The sequence below is a fragment of the Oncorhynchus keta genome, unplaced genomic scaffold, assembly GCF_023373465.1.
Source record: "Oncorhynchus keta strain PuntledgeMale-10-30-2019 unplaced genomic scaffold, Oket_V2 Un_contig_4817_pilon_pilon, whole genome shotgun sequence".
Lineage (NCBI taxonomy): Eukaryota > Metazoa > Chordata > Actinopteri > Salmoniformes > Salmonidae > Oncorhynchus > Oncorhynchus keta.
Genome location: NW_026287970.1, coordinates 101,844 through 122,444, shown reverse-complemented (window position 1 = coordinate 122,444; position 20,601 = coordinate 101,844). Strand labels below are relative to the sequence as shown.

At 44.5% G+C, this 20,601-nt stretch overlaps 1 protein-coding gene and 1 long non-coding RNA gene across 2 annotated transcripts in view; one reads left to right on the top strand and one right to left on the bottom strand.

The window, feature by feature from the left end:
* The window catches only part of LOC127924955 (rab-3A-interacting protein-like), a gene marked incomplete at both ends in the record, with an annotated part of 51,698 nt that extends 51,503 nt beyond the window's left edge, over window positions 1-195 (bottom strand). The window contains one exon of the mRNA XM_052509625.1: window positions 26-195. Within this exon, the coding sequence (XP_052365585.1) occupies window positions 26-195 (170 nt within the window). The remainder of the gene's footprint in view (window positions 1-25) is intronic.
* A 379-nt stretch (window positions 196-574) lies between these two features.
* Window positions 575-1,627, top strand: LOC127924953 (uncharacterized). Its single transcript, XR_008119405.1, has 3 exons — window positions 575-1,108; window positions 1,277-1,388; window positions 1,557-1,627. It is a non-coding gene; the product is annotated as an uncharacterized LOC127924953 (long non-coding RNA).
* The last annotated feature ends 18,974 nt before the right edge of the window (window positions 1,628-20,601 follow it).

Here is a 20,601-nt window from a genome sequence, read left to right as displayed (position 1 = left end):
TTCTCCAGGAGGGTTTCTTCCTGACCTTCCATTGTGGGGTTCTGTGCTGCCCAGTAGCCTAGGGGCAGAGTAGATGGGCTGGGTGGGCAGCTGGTCGGCTCGCAGGGCGTTGGGGGCAGGGGCTAGAGCTGAGGGAGGGTGTACGGTACAGGGCGCTGGAAGGGGCGCTGTGACATTGGGGTCTGGTGTCGGAGGTCAATCCGTGGAGGTCAGGGGTGGTGGGTGACGCCAAGTTGACCTCATGGAAGCCTTCGAGGGGTTCGCTGGCCATAGCCCTGCAGCTTCAGTCATCATACACCTCCCTGAGGAGAGGGGAGAGGAGAGGGGAGAGAAGAGAGGGGAGAGGAGAGGGGAGAGAAGAGAGGGGAGAGAAGAGAGGGGAGAGGAGAGGAGAGGGAGGGAGAGGGAGAGGGAGAGAGGAGAGAGGAGAGAGAGAGGAGAGAGAAGAGAGGAGAGAGGAGAGAGGGGAGAGGAGAGAGGGGAGAGGAGAGAGGGGAGAGGGGAGAGGAGAGAGGGGAGAGGAGAGAGGGGGGAGAGGAGATGAAAGTCAAAATAATGACTGTTTGGGGTCAAACAGAGACATTCTAGACTACATTCACACAGATCTAATTCTGCTATTTCGAGCAGAATACCCACAGCAGCAACAGTATCAGTGTGTGATCCCAGGTGTTGACTATGGAGTAGCTGATTATACACTGCCTCCCTCTTCAGCCCCAGCAGAGAGAGCAGACCGCCAGGCCACTGCTCCAGTCAGTGAGGACAGAGGAAACAGGTCATTCAGGGGAATGTTCCAGACAGGAACAGGCCAGTCTCTCTGAGAGGAAACAGGTCATTCAGGGGAATGTTCCAGACAGGAACAGGCCAGTCTCTCTGAGAGGAAACAGGTCATTCAGGGGAATGTTCCAGACAGGAACAGGCCAGTCTCTCTGAGAGGAAACAGGTCATTCAGGGGAATGTTCCAGACAGGAACAGGCCAGTCTCTCTGAGAGGAAACAGGTCATTCAGGGGAATGTTCCAGACAGGAACAGGCCAGTCTCTCTGAGAGGAAACAGGTCATTCAGGGGAATGTTCCAGACAGGAACAGGCCAGTCTCTCTGAGAGGAAACAGGTCATTCAGGGGGATGTTCCAGACAGGAACAGGCCAGTCTCTCTGAGAGGAAACAGGTCATTCAGGGGAATGTTCCAGATAGGAACAGGCCAGTCTCTCTGAGAGGAAACAGGTCATTCAGGGGAATGTTCCAGACAGGAACAGGCCAGTCTCTCAGACAGGAAACAGGTCATTCAGGGGAATGTTCCAGACAGGAACAGGCCAGTCTCTCTGAGAGGAAACAGGTCATTCAGGGGAATGTTCCAGACAGGAACAGGCCAGTCTCTCTGAGAGGAAACAGGTCATTCAGGGGGATGTTCCAGACAGGAACAGGCCAGTCTCTCTGAGAGGAAACAGGTCATTCAGGGGGATGTTCCAGACAGGAACAGGCCAGTCTCTCTGAGAGGAAACAGGTCATTCAGGGGGATGTTCCAGACAGGAACAGGCCAGTCTCTCTGAGAGGAAACAGGTCATTCAGGGGAATGTTCCAGACAGGAACAGGCCAGTCTCTCTGAGAGGAAACAGGTCATTCAGGGGAATGTTTACAGACAGGAACAGGCCAGTCTCTCTGAGAGGAAACAGGTCATTCAGGGGGATGTTCCAGACAGGAACAGGCCAGTCTCTCTGAGAGGAAATGTGTACCTGTGAAGTTAGTGTTGAAATTCACACAGCTAGCTAGCCTGCACAACTAGAAACTGGTTCCACCAAACTGTTTCATTCCAGAAGCTGTTTCATTCATTCATTCAGCTGAATTGAAACCAACAGGTATGAACCTACCATTATGATGAATGTGTGTCTATTTAAAAGCTGATGATGTGATTGTGTGTGTAGTGGGTCTCCTCTTCAGTCAGGACAGACCTCCAACACTGACTTACTGCTGCAAGAGAAGACAGGAAGAGATGAGAGTTACTGTTGGTGAGCAGCTTGGGGGAACAGCTTGTTGGGGGAATATGTTGGGGGAACAGCTTCTTGGGGGAACAGCTTCTTGGGGAACAGCTTCTTGGGGAACAGCTTCTTGGGGAACAGCTTGTTGGGGGAACAGCTTGTTGGGGGAACAGCTTGGGGGGAACAGCTTGGGGGAACAGCTTGGGGGAACAGCTTGGGGGAACAGCTTGGGGGAACAGCTTGGGGGAACAGCTTGGGGGAACAGCTTGGGGGAACAGCTTGGGGGAACAGCTTGGGCTTGGGGGAGCAGCTTGGGGAACAGCTTGGGGAACAGCTTGGGGAACAGCTTGGGGAACAGCTTGGGGAACAGCTTGGGGAACATGTTGGGGAACATGTTGGGGGAATATGTTGGGGGAACATGTTGGGGGAATATGTTGGGGGAACAGCTTGGAGGAGTAGCTTGGAGGAGTAGCTTGGGGGAACAGCTTGGGGGAACATGTTGGGGGAACAGCTTGGGGGAACATGTTGGGGGAACATGTTGGGGGAACATGTTCCCAGGGTTAGTTAGGTGTAACCCTTTACACTTGTACCCGTAGACAGGTTGAAAATGACAGATTTGGACAGTAATTAGCTACCTGTACAGTAACATGCTATATAGATGACGTCAGACCTCTAGCTTTTGGGTTTTGACTGACAGACGTTCTTCAACGCACACCACAACACGTTTTACAGATGATTTGTTGTCCGAACGAGGGAAATGCTGTAAATGAAGTATTTTGAAAGATGAGACGTTGAGGATTATAATTTAATACCTCTGATGTCACACAAGGAAGCCAAACACCTGTGAGTCCAAATGTACATTTCACATTTCTATGTCAGACAACTCATGTCATGTACAGTGTCAACGTTTATCATCACTATGTTTGATGTGCAGTTACCAGGTGACATGGGGTCACACCCTGGGTTGTTGTGAACAGAATGAGTCTGTTTGATGAACAGTTACCAGGTGACATGGGGTCACACCCTGGGTTGTTGTGAACAGAATGAGTCTGTTTGATGACCAGTTACCAGGTGACATGGGGTCACACCCTGGGTTGTTGTGAACAGAATGAGTCTGTTTGATGAACAGTTACCAGGTGACATGGGGTCACACCCTGGGTTGTTGTGAACAGAATGAGTCTGTTTGATGAACAGTTACCAGGTGACATGGGGTCACACCCTGGGTTGTTGTGAACAGAATGAGTCTGTTTGATGAACGGTGACATGGGGTCACACCCTGGGTTGTTGTGAACAGAATGAGTCTGTTTGATGAACAGTTACAAGGTGACATGGGGTCACACCCTGGGTTGTTGTGAACAGAATGAGTCTGTTTGATGAACAGTTACCAGGTGACATGGGGTCACACCCTGGGTTGTTGTGAACAGAATGAGTCTGTTTGATGAACAGTTACCAGGTGACATGGGGTCACACCCTGAACAGAATGAGTCTGTTTGATGAACAGTTACCAGGTGACATGGGGTCACACCCTGGGTTGTTGTGAACAGAATGAGTCTGTTTGATGAACAGTTACCAGGTGACAGGGGTCACACCCTGAACAGAATGGTCTGTTTGATGAACAGGTGACATGGGGTCACACCCTGGGTTGTTGTGAACAGAATGAGTCTGTTTGATGAACAGTTACCAGGTGACATGGGGTCACACCCTGGGTTGTTGTGAACAGAATGAGTCTGTTTGATGAACAGTTACCAGGTGACATGGGGTCACACCCTGGGTTGTTGTGAACAGAATGAGTCTGTTTGATGAACAGTTACCAGGTGACATGGGGTCACACCATGGGTTGTTGTGAACAGAATGAGTCTGTTTGATGAACAGTTACCAGGTGACATGGGGTCACACCCTGGGTTGTTGTGAACAGAATGAGTCTGTTTGATGAACAGTTACCAGGTGACATGGGGTCACACCCTGGGTGGTTGTGAACAGAATGAGTCTGTTTGATGAACAGTTACCAGGTGACATAGGGTCACACCCTGGGTTGTTGTGAACAGAATGAGTCTGTTTGATGAACAGTTACCAGGTGACATGGGGTCACACCCTGGGTTGTTGTGAACAGAATGAGTCTGTTTGATGAGCAGTTACCAGGTGACATGGGGTCACACCCTGGGTGGTTGTGAACAGAATGATTCTGTTTGATGAACAGTTACCAGGTGACATGGGGTCACACCCTGGGTTGTTGTGAACAGAATGAGTCTGTTTGATGTGCAGTTACCAGGTGACATGGGGTCACACCCTGGGTTGTTGTGAACAGAATGAGTCTGTTTGATGAACAGTTACCAGGTGACATGGGGTCACACCCTGGGTTGTTGTGAACAGAATGAGTCTGTTTGATGAACAGTTACCAGGTGACATGGGGTCACACCCTGGGTTGTTGTGAACAGAATGAGTCTGTTTGATGAACAGTTACCAGGTGACATGGGGTCACACCCTGGGTTGTTGTGAACAGAATGAGTCTGTTTGATGAACAGTTACCAGGTGACATGGGGTCACACCCTGGGTTGTTGTGAACAGAATGAGTCTGTTTGATGAACGGTGACATGGGGTCACACCCTGGGTTGTTGTGAACAGAATGAGTCTGTTTGATGAACAGTTACCAGGTGACATGGGGTCACACCCTGGGTTGTTGTGAACAGAATGAGTCTGTTTGATGAACAGTTACCAGGTGACATGGGGTCAGACCCTGGGTTGTTGTGAACAGAATGAGTCTGTTTGATGAACAGTTACCAGGTGACATGGGGTCACATGGGTTGTTGTGAACAGAATGAGTCTGTTTGATGAACAGTTACCAGGTGACATGGGGTCACACCCTGGGTTGTTGTGAACAGAATGAGTCTGTTTGATGAACAGTTACCAGGTGACATGGGGTCACACCCTGGGTTGTTGTGAACAGAATGAGTCTGTTTGATGAACAGTTACCAGGTGACATGGGGTCACACCCTGGGTTGTTGTGAACAGAATGAGTCTGTTTGATGTGCAGTTACCAGGTGACATGGGGTCACACCCTGGGTTGTTGTGAACAGAATGAGTCTGTTTGATGAACAGTTACCAGGTGACATGGGGTCACACCCTGGGTTGTTGTGAACAGAATGAGTCTGTTTGATGAACAGTTACCAGGTGACATGGGGTCAGACCCTGGGTGGTTGTGAACAGAATGAGTCTGTTTGATGTCCAGTTACCAGGTGACATGGGGTCACACCCTGGGTGGTTGTGAACAGAATGAGTCTGCATCCAAAGACTATCCAACCTGAATAAACGCTTGGAGGTCAGGATGACATCAGTGGTGTCGTCGACGGCGATTCAGATATGACTTATTACTGATATCTACACAGAGCATTGATGTGAATCATACTGCTGCTCTCTCATTTAGCTGTTTGTGCTTTACAGATTATGGTTGTTGTGGACGGCTGTTCACAAATCTAAATGTGTATTTGAACCCAATAATAGTTGAATTCAAGAAGTTTAAGCTGCCTGTCAATCACTGTTTTTGTAACCGGTGGACAGTCAGTTAAAAACGTGCTCTGGCAACAGCTGCATATTGCGGATCCTAAACAGCCGGTGAAATAGAGGTGAGTGAGATCCTCCCTTCTGAACTCCACTGGCCAAACACACGACAGACACACCCATACAAAGGTTGAGCTAACTCTGTTATGAGGTGTTGTTACAACCAGGCCAGTCCACTGAATGGTGGATATAAAATAAATCTATTGGCTGGAAAGACGGGAGAGCCCGGTAATGGGAGCAGCTCATAGGCTGCATCACCTGTCTGTCGGGACGGCTACTATGGAAACAGTGACAGGTTGTCATTCTGATTTCCTACCCAGTGAACATGGTGCTGTAAACAGAGGAGAGTAACGACCGCTCTGAGACGAGCTACTGTAGTGTGTGTGTGTGTGTGTGTGTGTGTGTGTGTGTGTGTGTGTGTGTGTGTGTGTGTGTGTGTCTCTCTCTCTTGTGTGTTTCTAAGAGGGTGTGTTGTGTTGTGTCCTCAACAGGGTTTACAGATACAACAGGACAAGAATAGCAGCATTCAGACAGTAGGCAGGTCATTACTCATCAACTATTAGTCCTGTCTACAGAGAGGGGTTCAACTAGACCACAGTCCTGTCTACAGAGAGGGGTTCAACTAGACCACAGTCCTGTCTACAGAGAGGGGTTCAACTAGACCACAGTCCTGTCTACAGAGAGGGGTTCAACTAGATCACAGTCCTGTCTACAGAGAGGGGTTCAACTAGATCACAGTCCTGTCTACAGAGAGGGGTTCAACTAGATCACAGTCCTGTCTACAGAGAGGGGTTCAACTAGACCACAGTCCTGTCTACAGAGAGGGGTTCAACTAGACCACAGTCCTGTCTACAGAGAGGGGTTCAACTAGATCACAGTCCTGTCTACAGAGAGGGGTTCAACTAGACCACAGTCCTGTCTACAGAGAGGGGTTCAACTAGATCACAGTCCTGTCTACAGAGAGGGGTTCAACTAGATCACAGTCCTGTCTACAGAGAGGGGTTCAACTAGATCACAGTCCTGTCTACAGAGAGGGGTTCAACTAGACCACAGTCCTGTCTACAGAGAGGGGTTCAACTAGATCACAGTCCTGTCTACAGAGATGGGTTCAACTAGACAACAGTCCTGTCTACAGAGATGGGTTCAACTAGACAACAGTCCTGTCTACAGAGAGGGGTTCAACTAGATCACAGTCCTGTCTACAGAGAGGGGTTCAACTAGATCACAGTCCTGTCTACAGAGATGGGTTCAACTAGACAACAGTCCTGTCTACAGAGATGGGTTCAACTAGATCACAGTCCTGTCTACAGAGAGGGGTTCAACTAGATCACAGTCCTGTCTACAGAGAGGGGTTCAACTAGATCACAGTCCTGTCTACAGAGATGGGTTCAACTAGACAACAGTCCTGTCTACAGAGATGGGTTCAACTAGATCACAGTCCTGTCTACAGAGAGGGGTTCAACTAGATCACAGTCCTGTCTACAGAGAGGGGTTCAACTAGATCACAGTCCTGTCTACAGAGAGGGGTTCAACTAGATCACAGTCCTGTCTACAGAGAGGGGTTCAACTAGATCACAGTCCTGTCTAGTCAACTAGATGTCCTGTCTACAGAGAGGGGTTCAACTAGACCACAGTCCTGTCTACAGAGAGGGGTTCAACTAGACCACAGTCCTGTCTACAGAGAGGGGTTCAACTAGATCACAGTCCTGTCTACAGAGAGGGGTTCAACTAGATCACGGTCCTGTCTACAGAGAGGGGTTCAACTAGATCACAGTCCTGTCTACAGAGAGGGGTTCAACTAGATCACAGTCCTGTCTACAGAGAGGGGTTCAACTAGATCACAGTCCTGTCTACAGAGAGGGGTTCAACTAGATCACAGTCCTGTCTACAGAGAGGGGTTCAACTAGATCACAGTCTTGTCTACAGAGAGGGGTTCAACTAGACAACAGTCTTGTCTACAGAGATGGGTTCAACTAGACAACAGTCTTGTCTACAGAGAGGGGTTCAACTAGATCACAGTCCTGTCTACAGAGAGGGGTTCAACTAGACAACAGTCCTGTCTACAGAGAGGGTTTCAACTCACAGTCCTGTCTACAGAGAGGGGTTCAACTAGACCACAGTCCTATCTACAGAGAGGGGTTCAACTAGACCACAGTCCTGTCTACAGAGAGGGGTTCAACTAGATCACAGTCCTGTCTACAGAGATGGGTTCAACTAGACAACAGTCCTGTCTACAGAGAGGGGTTCAACTAGATCACAGTCCTGTCTACAGAGAGGGGTTCAACTAGATCAAAGTCCTGTCTACAGAAAGGGGTTCAACTAGATCACAGTCCTGTCTACGGAGAGGGGTTCAACTAGACCACAGTGTACAGAGAGGGGTTCAACTAGACCACAGTCCTGTCTACAGAGAGGGGTTCAACTAGACCACAGTCCTGTCTACAGAGAGGGGTTCAACTAGACCACAGTCCTGTCTACAGAGAGGGGTTCAACAGATCACAGTCCTGTCTACAGAGAGGGGTTCAACTAGACCACAGTCCTGTCTACAGAGAGGGGTTCAACTAGATCACAGTCCCGTCTACAGAGAGAGGTTCAACTAGATCACAGTCCTGTCTACAGAGAGGGGTTCAACTAGATCACGGTCCCGTCTACAGAGAGGGGTTCAACTAGATCACAGTCCTGTCTACAGAGAGGGGTTCAACTAGATCACAGTCCTGTCTACAGAGAGGGGTTCAACTAGATCACGGTCCCGTCTACAGAGAGGGGTTCAACTAGATCACGGTCCTGTCAACAGAGAGGGGTTCAACTAGATCACAGTCCTGTCAACAGAGAGGGGTTCATCTAGATCACGGTCCCGTCTACAGAGAGGGGTTCAACTAGACCACAGTCCTGTCTACAGAGAGGGGTTCAACTAGACCACAGTCTACAGAGAGGGGTAGATCACGGTCTACAGAGAGGGGTTCAACTAGACCACAGTCCTGTCTACAGAGGGGTTCAACTAGACACAGTCCTGTCTACAGAGAGGGGTTCAACTAGATCACAGTCCTGTCTACAGAGAGGGGTTCAACTAGACCACAGTCCTGTCTACAGAGAGGGGTTCAACTAGATCACAGTCCTGTCAGGAGAGGGGTTCAACTAGATCACAGTCCTGTTTCACAGAGAGGGGTTCAACTAGATCACGGTCCTGTCTACAGAGAAGGGTTCAACTAGATCACGGTCCTGTCTACAGAGAGGGGTTCAACTAGATCACGGTCCCGTCTACAGAGAGGGGTTCAACTAGATCACAGTCCTGTCTACAGAGAGGGGTTCAACTAGATCACAGTCCTGTCTACAGAGAGGGGTTCAACTAGATCACGGTCCCGTCTACAGAGAGGGGTTCAACTAGATCACAGTCCTGTCTACAGAGAGGGGTTCAACTAGATCACAGTCCTGTCTACAGAGAGGGGTTCAACTAGATCACAGTCCTGTCTACAGAGAGGGGTTCAACTAGATCACGGTCCCGTCTACAGAGAGGGGTTCAACTAGACCACAGTCCTGTCTACAGAGAGGGGTTCAACTAGACCACAGTCCTGTCTACAGAGAGGGGTTCAACTAGACAACAGTCCTGTCTACAGAGAGGTGTTCAACTAGATCACAGTCCTGTCTACAGAGAGGGGTTCAACTAGACCACAGTCCTGTCTACAGAGAGGGGTTCAACTAGACAACAGTCCTGTCTACAGAGAGGGGTTCAACTAGACAACAGTCCTGTCTACAGAGAGGGGTTCAACTAGACCACAGTCCTGTTTCACAGAGAGGGGTTCAACTAGATCACAGTCCTGTCTACAGAGAGGGGTTCAACTAGATCACAGTCCTGTCTACAGAGAGGGGTTCAACTAGATCACAGTCCTGTCTACAGAGAGGGGTTCAACTAGATCACAGTCCTGTCTACAGAGAGGGGTTCAACTAGACCACAGTCCTGTTTCACAGAGAGGGGTTCAACTAGATCACAGTCCTGTCTACAGAGATGGGTTCAACTAGATCACAGTCCTGTCTACAGAGAGGGGTTCAACTAGATCACAGTCCTGTCTACAGAGAGGGGTTCAACTAGATCACAGTCCTGTCTACAGAGAGGGTTTCAACTAGATCACAGTCATGTCTACAGAGAGGGGTTCAACTAGACCAGTCCTGTGTAGAGGGGTTCAACTAGATCACAGTCCTGTCTACAGAGAGGGGTTCAACTAGATCACAGTCCTGTCTACAGAGAGGGGTTCAACTAGATCACAGTCCTGTCTGCAGAGAGGGGTTCAACTAGATCACAGTCCTGTCTACAGAGAGGGGTTCAACTAGATAACACAGAGACACACACACACAGACAAAGGTGAGAGGTGTGTGTAGGCCAGGTGTATAGCATATGGTACACCAGGTGTATAGCATATGGTACACCAGGTGTATAGCATATGGTACACCAGGTGTATAGCATATGGTACACCAGGTGTATAGCATATGGTACACCAGGTGTATAGCATATGGTACACCAGGTGTATAGCATATGGTACACCAGGTGTATAGCATATGGTACACCAGGTGTATAGCATATGGTACACCAGGTGTATAGCATATGGTACACCAGGTGTATAGCATATGGTACACCAGGTGTATAGCATATGGTACACCAGGTGTATAGCATATGGTACACCAGGTGTATAGCATATGGTACACCAGGTGTATAGCATATGGTACACCAGGTGTATAGCATATGGTACACCAGGTGTATAGCATATGGAACACCAGGTGTATAGGTGGAACACCAGGTGTATAGCATATGGTACACCAGGTGTATAGCATATGGTACACCAGGTGTATAGCATATGGTACACCAGGTGTATAGCATATGGTACACCAGGTGTATAGCATATGGTACACCAGGTGTATAGCATATGGTACACCAGGTGTATAGCATATGGTACACCAGGTGTATAGCATATGGTACACCAGGTGTATAGCATATGGTACACCAGGTGTATAGCATATGGTACACCAGGTGTATAGCATATGGTACACCAGGTGTATAGCATATGGTACACCAGGTGCATAGCATATGGTACACCAGGTGTATAGCATATGGTACACCAGGTGCATAGCATATGGTACACCAGGTGTATAGCATATGGTACACCAGGTGTATAGCATATGGTACACCAGGTGTATAGCATATGGTACACCAGGTGTATAGCATATGGTACACCAGGTGTATAGCATATGGTACACCAGGTGTAGAGCATATGGTACACCAGGTGCAGAGCATATGGTACACCAGGTGCAGAGCATATGGTACACCAGGTGCAGAGCATATGGTACACCAGGTGTAGAGCATATGGTACACCAGGTGTATAGCATATGGTACACCAGGTATATGGTACACCAGGTGTATGGTACACCAGGTGTATAGCATATGGTACACCAGGTGTATAGCATATGGTACACCAGGTGTATAGCATATGGTACACCAGGTGTATAGCATATGGTACACCAGGTGTATAGCATATGGTACACCAGGTGTATAGCATATGGTACACCAGGTGTATAGCATATGGAACACCAGGTGTATAGCATATGGTACACCAGGTGTATAGCATATGGTACACCAGGTGTATAGCATATGGTACACCAGGTGTATAGCATATGGTACACCAGGTGTATAGCATATGGTACACCAGGTGCAGAGCATATGGTACACCAGGTGCAGAGCATATGGTACACCAGGTGCATAGCATATGGTACACCAGGTGCATAGCATATACACCAGGTGCATAGCCAGGTTAGCATATGGTACACCAGGTGCATAGCATATGGTACACCAGGTGCATAGCATATGGTACACCAGGTGTATAGCATATGGTACACCAGGTGTATAGCATATGGTACACCAGGTGTATAGCATATGGTACACCAGGTGTATAGCCCCAGGTGTATAGCTATGGTACACCAGGTGTATAGCATATGGTACACCAGGTGTATAGCATATGGTACACCAGGTGTATAGCATATGGTACACCAGGTGTATAGCATATGGTACACCAGGTGTATAGCATATGGTACACCAGGTGTATAGCATATGGTACACCAGGTGTATAGCATATGGTACACCAGGTGTATAGCATATGGTACATGTATAGCATATGAACCAGGTGTATAGCATATGGAACACCAGGTGTATAGCATATGGAACACCAGGTGTATAGCATATGGTACACCCAGGTGTATAGTATACCACCAGGTGTATAGCACATGGAACAAGGTGTATGAACCCAGGTGTTAGCATATGGTACTATACACTATACATACTATACACTATACTATACTATGGTACTACCTACCATCATCACATCAACATGAACCAGTGTTAACTACTGTATTATAACCAGCCCAGTTACTACCTACCATCAACATGAACCAGTGTTAACTACTGTATTATAACCAGCCCAGTTACTACCTACCATCATCACATCAACATGAACCAGTGTTAACTACTGTATTATAACCAGCCCAGTTACTACCTACCATCATCACATCAACATGAACCAGTGTTAACTACTGTATTATAACCAGCCCAGTTACTACCTACCACCATCACATCAACATGAACCAGTGTTAACTACTGTATTATAACCAGCCCAGTTACTACCTACCATCACATCAACATGAACCAGTGTTAACTACTGTATTATAACCAGCCCAGTTACTACCATCACCACATCAACATGAACCAGTGTTAACTACTGTATTATAACCAGCCCAGTTACTACCATCATCACATCAACATGAACCAGTGTTAACTACTGTATTATAACCAGCCCAGTTACTACCATCACCACATCAACATGAACCAGTGTTAACTACTGTATTATAACCAGCCCAGTTACTACCTACCACCATCACATCAACATGAACCAGTGTTAACTACTGTATTATAACCAGCCCAGTTACTACCTACCACCATCACATCAACATGAACCAGTGTTAACTACTGTATTATAACCAGCCCAGTTACTACCATCAACATGAACCAGTGTTAACTACTGTATTATAACCAGCCCAGTTACTACCTACCATCATCACATCAACATGAACCAGTGTTAACTACTGTATTATAACCAGCCCAGTTACTACCATCACCACATCACCATGAACCAGTGTTAACTACTGTATTATAACCAGCCCAGTTACTACCATCATCACATCAACATGAACCAGTGTTAACTACTGTATTATAACCAGCCCAGTTACTACCATCATCACATCAACATGAACCAGTGTTAACTACTGTATTATAACCAGCCCAGTTACTACCTACCATCAACATGAACCAGTGTTAACTACTGTATTATAACCAGCCCAGTTACTACCATCATCACATCAACATGAACCAGTGTTAACTACTGTATTATAACCAGCCCAGTTACTACCTACCATCACCACATCAACATGAACCAGTGTTAACTACTGTATTATAACCAGCCCAGTTACTACCTACCATCATCACATCAACATGAACCAGTGTTAACTACTGTATTATAACCAGCCCAGTTACTACCTACCACCATCACATCAACATGAACCAGTGTTAACTACTGTATTATAACCAGCCCAGTTACTACCTACCACATCAGATCAACATGAACCAGTGTTAACTACTGTATTATAACCAGCCCAGTTACTACCTACATCACATCAACATGAACCAGTGTTAACTATGTATTATAACCAGCCCAGTTACTACCTACCATCACATCAACATGAACCAGTGTTAACTACTGTATTATAACCAGCCCAGTTACTACCATCATCATCAACATGAACCAGTGTTAACTACTGTATTATAACCAGCCCAGTTACTACCTACCATCATCACATCAACATGAACCAGTGTTAACTACTGTATTATAACCAGCCCAGTTACTACCTACCATCATCACATCAACATGAACCAGTGTTAACTACTGTATTATAACCAGCCCAGTTACTACCTACCATCATCACATCAACATGAACCAGTGTTAACTACTGTATTATAACCAGCCCAGTTACTACCTACCATCCATCAACATGAACCAGTGTTAACTACTGAACCAGTGTATTATAACCAGCCCAGTTACTACATCAACATGAACCAGTGTTAACTACTGTATTATAACCAGCCCAGTTACTACCTACCATCAACATGAACCAGTGTTAACTACTGTATTATAACCAGCCCAGTTACTACCATCATCACATCAACATGAACCAGTGTTAACTACTGTATTATAACCAGCCCAGTTACTACCTACCATCAACACATCAACATGAACCAGTGTTAACTACTGTATTATAACCAGCCCAGTTACTACCTACCATCATCACATCAACATGAACCAGTGTTAACTACTGTATTATAACCAGCCCAGTTACTACCTACCATCAACACATCAACATGAACCAGTGTTAACTACTGTATTATAACCAGCCCAGTTACTACCTACCATCACATCAACATGAACCAGTGTTAACTACTGTATTATAACCAGCCCAGTTACTACCTACCATCAACACATCAACATGAACCAGTGTTAACTACTGTATTATAACCAGCCCAGTTACTACCTACCACCATCACATCAACATGAACCAGTGTTAACTACTGTATTATAACCAGCCCAGTTACTACCTACCATCAACACATCAACATGAACCAGTGTTAACTACTGTATTATAACCAGCCCAGTTACTACCTACCATCACATCAACATGAACCAGTGTTAACTACTGTATTATAACCAGCCCAGTTACTACCTACCATCAACACATCAACATGAACCAGTGTTAACTACTGTATTATAACCAGCCCAGTTACTACCTACCATCAACATGAACCAGTGTTAACTACTGTATTATAACCAGCCCAGTTACTACCATCATCACATCAACATGAACCAGTGTTAACTACTGTATTATAACCAGCCCAGTTACTACAAAAACCACATCAACATGAACCAGTGTTAACTACTGTATTATAACCAGCCCAGTTACTACCTACCATCACATCAACATGAACCAGTGTTAACTACTGTATTATAACTAGCCCAGTTACTACCTACCATCATCACATCAACATGAACCAGTGTTAACTACTATATTATAACCAGCCCAGTTACTACCTACCATCATCACATCAACATGAACCAGTGTTAACTACTGTATTATAACCAGCCCAGTTACTACCTACCATCATCACATCAACATGAACCAGTGTTAACTACTGTATTATAACCAGCCCAGTTACTACCATCATCACATCAACATGAACCAGTGTTAACTACTGTATTATAACCAGCCCAGTTACTACAATCACCACATCAACATGAACCAGTGTTAACTACTGTATTATAACCAGCCCAGTTACTACCTACCATCACATCAACATGAACCAGTGTTAACTACTGTATTATAACCAGCCCAGTTACTACCTACCACCATCACATCAACATGAACCAGTGTTAACTACTGTATTATAACTAGCCCAGTTACTACCTACCATCATCACATCAACATGAACCAGTGTTAACTACTATATTATAACCAGCCCAGTTACTACCTACCATCATCACATCAACATGAACCAGTGTTAACTACTATATTATAACCAGCCCAGTTACTACCTACCATCACCACATCAACATGAACCAGTGTTAACTACTGTATTATAACCAGCCCAGTTACTACCTACCATCACCACATCAACATGAACCAGTGTTAACTACTGTATTATAACCAGCCCCAGTTACTACCTAACATCACCACATCACCATGAACCAGTGTTAACTACTGTATTATAACCAGCCCAGTTACTACCTACCATCACCACATCACCATGAACCAGTGTTAACTACTATATTATAACCAGCCCAGTTACTACCATCATCACATCAACATGAACCAGTGTTAACTACTATATTATAACCAGCCCAGTTACTACTTACCATCACCACATCACCATGAACCAGTGTTAACTACTATATTATAACCAGCCCAGTTACTACCATCATCACATCAACATGAACCAGTGTTAACTACTATATTATAACCAGCCCAGTTACTACCATCATCACATCAACATGAACCAGTGTTAACTACTGTATTATAACCAGCCCAGTTACTACCTACCATCACATCAACATGAACCAGTGTTAACTACTGTATTATAACCAGCCCAGTTACTACCATCATCACATCAACATGAACCAGTGTTAACTACTGTATTATAACCAGCCCAGTTACTACCATCATCACATCAACATGAACCAGTGTTCACTACTGTATTATAACCAGCCCAGTTACTACCTACCATCATCACATCAACATGAACCAGTGTTAACTACTGTATTATAACCAGCCCAGTTACTACCTACCATCATCACATCAACATGAACCAGTGTTAACTACTGTATTATAACCAGCCCAGTTACTACCTACCATCACATCAACATGAACCAGTGTTAACTACTGTATTATAACCAGCCCAGTTACTACCATCATCACATCAACATGAACCAGTGTTAACTACTGTATTATAACCAGCCCAGTTACTACCATCATCACATCAACATGAACCAGTGTTAACTACTGTATTATAACCAGCCCAGTTACTACCTACCATCATCACATCAACATGAACCAGTGTTAACTACTGTATTATAACCAGCCCAGTTACTACCTACCATCATCACATCAACATGAACCAGTGTTAACTACTGTATTATAACCAGCCCAGTTACTACCTACCATCATCACATCAACATGAACCAGTATTAACTACTGTATTATAACCAGCCCAGTTACTACCTACCACCATCACATCAACATGAACCAGTGTTAACTACTGTATTATAACCAGCCCAGTTACTACCTACCATCACCACATCAACATGAACCAGTGTTAACTACTGTATTATAACCAGCCCAGTTACCTACCACCATCACATCAACATGAACCAGTGTTAACTACTGTATTATAACCAGCCCAGTTACTACCATCAACATGAACCAGTGTTAACTACTGTATTATAACCAGCCCAGTTACTACCACCAGTTACTACCTACCATCATCACATCAACATGAACCAGTGTTAACTACTGTATTATAACCAGCCCAGTTACTACCATCAACATGAACCAGTGTTAACTACTGTATTATAACCAGCCCAGTTACTACCTACCACCATCACATCAACATGAACCAGTGTTAACTACTGTATTATAACCAGCCCAGTTACTACCATCATCACATCAACATGAACCAGTGTTAACTACTGTATTATAACTAGCCCAGTTACTACCATCAACATGAACCAGTGTTAACTACTGTATTATAACCAGCCCAGTTACTACCTACCATCATCACATCAACATGAACCAGTGTTAACTACTGTATTATAACCAGCCCAGTTACTACCTACCATCATCACATCAACATGAACCAGTGTTAACTACTGTATTATAACCAGCCCAGTTACTACCTACCACCATCACATCAACATGAACCAGTGTTAACTACTGTATTATAACCAGCCCAGTTACTACCATCATCACATCAACATGAACCAGTGTTAACTACTGTATTATAACCAGCCCAGTTACTACCTACCATCATCACATCAACATGAACCAGTGTTAACTACTGTATTATAACCAGCCCAGTTACTACCTACCATCATCACATCAACATGAACCAGTGTTAACTACTGTATTATAACCAGCCCAGTTACTACCTACCACCATCACATCAACATGAACCAGTGTTAACTACTGTATTATAACCAGCCCAGTTACTACCATCAACATGAACCAGTGTTAACTACTGTATTATAACCAGCCCAGTTACTACCTACCATCATCACATCAACATGAACCAGTGTTAACTACTGTATTATAACCAGCCCAGTTACTACCATCAACATGAACCAGTGTTAACTACTGTATTATAACCAGCCCAGTTACTACCTACCACCATCACATCAACATGAACCAGTGTTAACTACTGTATTATAACCAGCCCAGTTACTACCATCATCACATCAACATGAACCAGTGTTAACTACTGTATTATAACCAGCCCAGTTACTACCTACCATCAACATGAACCAGTGTTAACTACTGTATTATAACCAGCCCAGTTACTACCTACCACCATCACATCAACATGAACCAGTGTTAACTACTGTATTATAACCAGCCCAGTTACTACCATCATCACATCAACATGAACCAGTGTTAACTACTGTATTATAACCAGCCCAGTTACTACCTACCACCGTCACATCAACATGAACCAGTGTTAACTACTGTATTATAACCAGCCCAGTTACTACCTACCATCATCACATCAACATGAACCAGTGTTAACTACTGTATTATAACCAGCCCAGTTACTACCTACCATCATCACATCAACATGAACCAGTGTTAACTACTGTATTATAACCAGCCCAGTTACTACCTACCATCATCACATCAACATGAACCAGTGTTAACTACTGTATTATAACCAGCCCAGTTACTACCTACCATCATCACATCAACATGAACCAGTGTTAACTACTGTATTATAACTAGCCCAGTTACTACCTACCATCATCACATCAACATGAACCAGTGTTAACTACTATATTATAACCAGCCCAGTTACTACCTACCATCATCACATCAACATGAACCAGTGTTAACTACTGTATTATAACCAGCCCAGTTACTACCTACCATCATCACATCAACATGAACCAGTGTTAACTACTGTATTATAACCAGCCCAGTTACTACCTACCACCATCACATCAACATGAACCAGTGTTAACTACTATATTATAACCAGCCCAGTTACTACCTACCATCAACACATCAACATGAACCAGTGTTAACTACTGTATTATAACCAGCCCAGTTACTACCTACCATCACATCAACATGAACCAGTGTTAACTACTGTATTATAACCAGCCCAGTTACTACCATCATCACATCAACATGAACCAGTGTTAACTACTGTATTATAACCAGCCGTTTACTACCATCAACATGAACCAGTGTTAACTACTGTATTATAACCAGCTCAGTTACCCACCATCAACATGAACCAGTGTTAACTACTGTATTATAACCAGCCCAGTAACTACCTACCATCATCACATCAACATGAACCAGTGTTAACAGTTATAACTACTACCTACCATCACATCAACATGAACCAGTGTTAACTACTGTATTATAACCAGCCCAGTTACTACCATCATCACATCAACATGAACCAGTGTTAACTACTGTATTATAACCAGCCCAGTTACTACCATCATCACATCAACATGAACCAGTGTTAACTACTGTATTATAACCAGCCCAGTTACTACAATCACCACATCAACATGAACCAGTGTTAACTACTGTATTATAACCAGCCCAGTTACTACCTACCACCATCACATCAACATGAACCAGTGTTAACTACTGTATTATAACCAGCCCAGTTACTACCATCATCACATCAACATGAACCAGTGTTAACTACTATATTATAACCAGCCCAGTTACTACCTACCACCATCACATCAACATGAACCAGTGTTAACTACTGTATTATAACCAGCCCAGTTACTACCTACCATCATCACATCAACATGAACCAGTGTTCACTACTGTATTATAACCAGCCCAGTTACTACCTACCACCATCACATCAACATGAACCAGTGTTAACTACTGTATTATAACCAGCCCAGTTACTACCTACCATCATCACATCAACATGAACCAGTGTTAACTACTGTATTATAACCAGCCCAGTTACTACCTACCATCATCACATCAACATGAACCAGTGTTAACTACTGTATTATAACCAGCCCAGTTACTACCTACCACCATCACATCAACATGAACCAGTGTTAACTACTGTATTATAACCAGCCCAGTTACTCCCTACCATCACATCAACATGAACCAGTGTTAACTACTGTATTATAACCAGCCCAGTTACTACCATCATCACATCAACATGAACCAGTGTTAACTACTGTATTATAACCAGCCGAGTTACTACCATCAACATGAACCAGTGTTAACTACTGTATTATAACCAGCTCAGTTACTCCCTACCATCAACATGAACCAGTGATAACTACTGTATTATAACCAGCCCAGTAACTACCTACCATCATCACATCAACATGAACCAGTGTTAACTACTGTATTATAACCAGCCCAGTTACTACCTACCATCACATCAACATGAACCAGTGTTAACTACTGTATTATAACCAGCCCAGTTACTACCATCATCACATCAACATGAACCAGTGTTAACTACTGTATTATAACCAGCCCAGTTACTACCATCATCACATCAACATGAACCAGTGTTAACTACTATATTATAACCAGCCCAGTTACTACCTACCATCATCACATCAACATGAACCAGTGTTAACTACTATATTATAACCAGCCCAGTTACTACCATCATCACATCAACATGAACCAGTGTTAACTACTATATTATAACCAGCCCAGTTACTACCATCATCACATCAACATGAACCAGTGTTAACTACTGTATTATAACCAGCCCAGTTACTACAATCACCACATCAACATGAACCAGTGTTAACTACTGTATTATAACCAGCCCAGTTACTACCTACCACCATCACATCAACATGAACCAGTGTTAACTACTGTATTATAACCAGCCCAGTTACTACCATCATCACATCAACATGAACCAGTGTTAACTACTATATTATAACCAGCCCAGTTACTACCTACCACCATCACATCAACATGAACCAGTGTTAACTACTGTATTATAACCAGCCCAGTTACTACCTACCATCATCACATCAACATGAACCAGTGTTCACTACTGTATTATAACCAGCCCAGTTACTACCTACCACCATCACATCAACATGAACCAGTGTTAACTACTGTATTATAACCAGCCCAGTTACTACCTACCATCATCACATCAACATGAACCAGTGTTAACTACTGTATTATAACCAGCCCAG